We start from the raw sequence: 4,570 nt of genomic DNA, 5'->3' as shown, positions 1-4,570 counted from the left end.
GGGTGAAAAAATGAAATTTTGAAATTGAAAATATTTTTTGAAAACAAGCTTAAATTTTTTTTTTTTTTGGGGGGGTGGCGGTGGTTGGGGGCAGATTTGAAGTTGGAAGAGAGTTTTGGAAAATGTTTTCCATAAGTTTTGAAGGGAAGTCATTTTCCTTAAATTTGAGGAAAATGAGTTGATTTGGAAAACATTTTCCAAAACATTTAACCCAACCAAACATGAGAAAATTGGAAAACATTTTCCGGAAAATGTTTTCCTTCATACCAAACACACCCGAAATGTCTCGTTAAACATATCTTGTTCTTGTGTCTTTCCAAAATCATGTTTCATGTGCTATTCTAGCAAGCTATGATGTACTTTTTTTTTTGTTTCTTGATGATACTAGATCAAATTGCATTGAGGAATATATTTCCTGTTCTCAATATCACACCAATATTGTTGTTATGACTCCTGGTATTCACTTATCAGCTAAATCATGTAAAGGGCTCACTTAGTTTCAGGAATGTCCACGATTTGTAAAGAACAAATTAACACTTCTAGATCCCTCATTTGTAGTTTATGAAAGGAAAAATATATGTTGCTTGAGTACTTCAGTTTTTATCTTTTCGTCTTTCCATTTTTCTTTGGGGTAAAAACATAGCTTGTTACTAGGCCGTTGCTATTGGATGACGTGTTATTCATGTAATAAGGACATGGTATTTAGATATTCTTGAAATATGTAGTACTAGTATAACAATATCCATGCTGGGTAGCTTAGATGTCGAGATATCAACATTTTCCCTTGCATTTTATTAGGAAACAAGGAAATGGTTGCAGGTGGAAGAAAGAGTTATATGAGTGCAAATCCACAAAAGAATATGCCAAATTAACAGATGAAAAAAAATAGTGTAGTAATGTGAAAATAAGAATTTTGAACTAGATTGTTCCCATGTTAGAATGGATGAGTGACCTTAGATAAGAGGGTATGAAGGACATAGATTAGGATAGAAGGTTAGTAGGTAGCAGTGAGCTGTCTTGCTGTCCATTCTTATTAGTAGTCACAGTATTGCTCTTGTAGTTTATTGTCCTCCAATTTCTATTACTACCTGTTGTTCCTTGTTATTGTTTTGTTGTAGTTCATGTTACTACTTTTCGGGACTGCTTTGGACTGTATTTCCTTGAGCCGAGGGTCTATCGGAAACAGCCCCTCTACCTTTGAGGTACACTTTACCCTCCCCAGACCCCACTTTGTGGAACTACACTGGGTATGTTGTGGTTGTTAGAATGGATGAGTGAGTACTTTAGATCCCTGCCAAATTCTCGTCTGCAATGTGTTATTATAGTCTTAATTGTGTGGGTTTCTCGCATGGAAGGTAATCGAGGCAACTCTGAATGGAAGAATATTGTGATAAGGGATAAATATTAATGTGTTTACTCTTTTGCTTATTGATAGCAATGACATGTTCCTAATTTTCCAACCTTCAGGGAAGCGCTCGGAGGCTTGTAAAAACTGCATTACAAGAAGCAGCAAAGAAAAGGGAGATGAGGTATTCTGATCTGAAGAAGATCGATCGTGGTGTTAGGAGGCATTTTCACGATGATATCTCAGTCATAGTTGTGTTTCTAGATTCAGATCTTGTAAGTAAGGCGAGCTCGTTGAGGGGCCCCTCTTTATCTCTGAGAGGTGGTGGTATGAACTTTCCAGCAAAAAGTTTGGCTCCCTGTGCTACTCCCATAGAACTCGGTACCACTTAAAAACTTTTTACTCTATTGTATACTCTGCTGTGTCCTCAAAAACTTCCTCGTGAGAGATTCGAAAAAACAATAGAAGGTACACTAATTTATTCTTTTGATGTACAATGTTATATTTAACATGGAACAGGTGCCTTGTTTAGTTTTCGAGCAGCAAAAGAAGAACGAAAGAATTTACTGTAGAGATTCTTTCTCGAGTATGAACATGTCTGCTTTAGTTCATATTCCTCTCTTACACACCCTTTGATTCTTTAGTTTCATCTTGTAAATGGTGTAAAATGACAGATGAAGAAGTATTCAACTGCCTCTTTCGTCTTCTTTCCATTTCCTCGTATTATAGTCGATACCTCAGAATTAGAAAGACAGTAGATGTTATATACTTGTTATCGATGCTTTCGTCCTACATCAACACGAGTATTTTGCTTGTTTTTGGAGTAATTTTTTTTGTTGCTTGGTGAATACTGATCAAAGGGATCAATGTTGATTTTTCTAGTAAAATCTCCATTTTTATAATTATGTTATTACCAACTATGTTGTTCAGACTGTTCAAAAATCATGACAAGGTGCATGTCGGATTCTTTAAAAGCAGTACTTTTTTTGAGTATTGACACAGGTACAACAACATTATTGGAGAGTCCGCAACACAGATTTCCAGAGCATTCATCTCTATGCATTTTTCACTGCCAGAATTGGCAGTAGTGTCCCATAATGTAATGGGCTATAATTATGATAGAGCACTGGTCAATGCGGATCGAGATAGGTAAGAGGTGTAAGCACCATGAAGTGTGAAGCAATCTCGTACTAAATGAAATGACTTTATATCTGGTGATTATGAGTTCTTTGAATACATTGGTCAAATCGTAGTATTTACACTAATTGATATTCATAGATTTTTTTTTTAAAAAAAAAAACTTTTCTTAAGAGTTGCTGGTCAAGATATAAAGCAATAATCATATAGTTTTTATACACCATGAATGTAAAAAATAGATAAATACTTTAATCAAATTATGAATATCTACAAACTATAGGTAAGTCTCCTCAACATGCTATTTTGTAATTTAAAAAATAAGTCAGACTACTTTTTGCTAACAAATAAAGGTGACTTGATAGTGTAAAAGTTCTTTATTTTGACGTTGTATAGTTACTTCAACCCATAAGTAGGGTGGTGATTGGGCGGGTTGGATCAAGTATGAGCAAGTTGAAAACGATCAATATAAAATGAGTAATAATTTGAGCCACCCATATTTCAGATGGGGTAAAACTGGCTTGGGTGACAAAATGAGTTGGATTGACGCATATTTTCATGAGTAAATCATATTCTGTTTTAGAATTTCATATTCGGGTAGAACTTCAGTAATCTAGATAACCGATTTGCAAGAAACATTCCACATTACTATTTATCTATATTACACTTGAAGTCTAATTACAATTCACCAAGATCCAACCTAACCCCGACCAAGGAACTCTGACCCTAGGAACCAACCTTAAGATCGTGAGTCGGATCCCAGGTCTTTGTTGAGAGCCTAGTCTCGGGTTGGGAGTAGGGTCCTAGTCGTGTACGGACTCTGAGTCTTGGGTCAGGAGATAAGATCGGCAGTCAGGTCCCTCTGAACTATTTCACGTCATCAACAAGTACTACTGTAGTTCCAAAAAAACAGCAGAACACTGAGACAAACACTAAAGAAGAAACACAACTAGCATTCCCAACTGGATCAACCTCTTGAGATGTTGAAAGTTGCAAATTGAGATTGATAAGAGTCTTGTCGAATTTAAATTTCAACGAAGATAAAAATACTAGGTGATTTCTTTCCCTCCATCCAAGCTTTAGTGATAGAGTTACTTGGTACTCGTGCTAGTGGAAGATACCAATTACCAGGTACTCAGTGGAATTAATCAAGGTACACTCAAGCTAGCTTATCAAAAATGAGTGTTGTCGAAAACCACTTTTAAGTGCAGCAACCAGACTGCTGTAAAAATATTATAACTAGATACATAATTTTGAGTATGATCAGACAACAAATCACGCAATTGCTTTTGTCCATTCCTTCACATAAAATGAAGATCACAGAACTAACAGCTGGAAAGATGCAACCTACAATGCAGTTACTCTACCAAAGAAAGATCTTGTTGAAGCCTCTCAACTAAATGTTTAAACTAAGAAACTTGCAGCCTCAAGATATCCAACTATTTCAGTAACAAAAGTCACCTACTAAGCAATTTCTCAGCTATAGAGCATTACAAGAGGATAAAATTCCATGCCCAGACTGAACAGCGCGATGATTATGGTCTCATCCAAAACAACACACAAATCATAGAGTTACTTGGTACTCGTGCTAGTGGAAGATACCAATTACCAGGTACTCAGTGGAATTAATCAAGGTACACTCAAGCTAGCTTATCAAAAATGAGTGTTGTCGAAAACCACTTTTAAGTGCAGCAACCAGACTGCTGTAAAAATATTATAACTAGATACATAATTTTGAGTATGATCAGACAACAAATCACGCAATTGCTTTTGTCCATTCCTTCACATAAAATGAAGATCACAGAACTAACAGCTGGAAAGATGCAACCTACAATGCAGTTACTCTACCAAAGAAAGATCTTGTTGAAGCCTCTCAACTAAATGTTTAAACTAAGAAACTTGCAGCCTCAAGATATCCAACTATTTCAGTAACAAAAGTCACCTACTAAGCAATTTCTCAGCTATAGAGCATTACAAGAGGATAAAATTCCATGCCCAGACTGAACAGCGCGATGATTATGGTCTCATCCAAAACAACACACAAATCCGTCTAAGAGGATAAACATATGTTTATCCTCTTAGACGCACAGC

At 36.0% G+C, this 4,570-nt stretch overlaps 1 protein-coding gene across 2 annotated transcripts in view; it reads left to right on the top strand.

Annotated features, from left to right (window-relative positions):
• LOC102580586 (probable protein phosphatase 2C 60) overlaps positions 1–2,193 on the top strand; it is a 6,648-nt gene extending 4,455 nt beyond the window's left edge. For both annotated transcript variants that reach the window (XM_006343284.2, XM_006343283.2), the window contains exon 5: positions 1,468–2,193. In XM_006343284.2, coding sequence (XP_006343346.1) covers positions 1,468–1,737 — 270 coding nt within the window. In that variant the 3' untranslated portion in view covers positions 1,738–2,193. The remainder of the gene's footprint in view (positions 1–1,467) is intronic.
• Positions 2,194–4,570: the final 2,377 nt, after the last annotated feature.

This window comes from Solanum tuberosum, unplaced genomic scaffold (genome assembly GCF_000226075.1).
Source record: "Solanum tuberosum cultivar DM 1-3 516 R44 unplaced genomic scaffold, SolTub_3.0 scf00039, whole genome shotgun sequence".
In the NCBI taxonomy this organism is placed as follows: Eukaryota; Viridiplantae; Streptophyta; class Magnoliopsida; order Solanales; family Solanaceae; genus Solanum; species Solanum tuberosum.
Note: the sequence above shows the minus strand (reverse complement) of the source record. Positions and strands in the feature narration are given on the sequence as shown.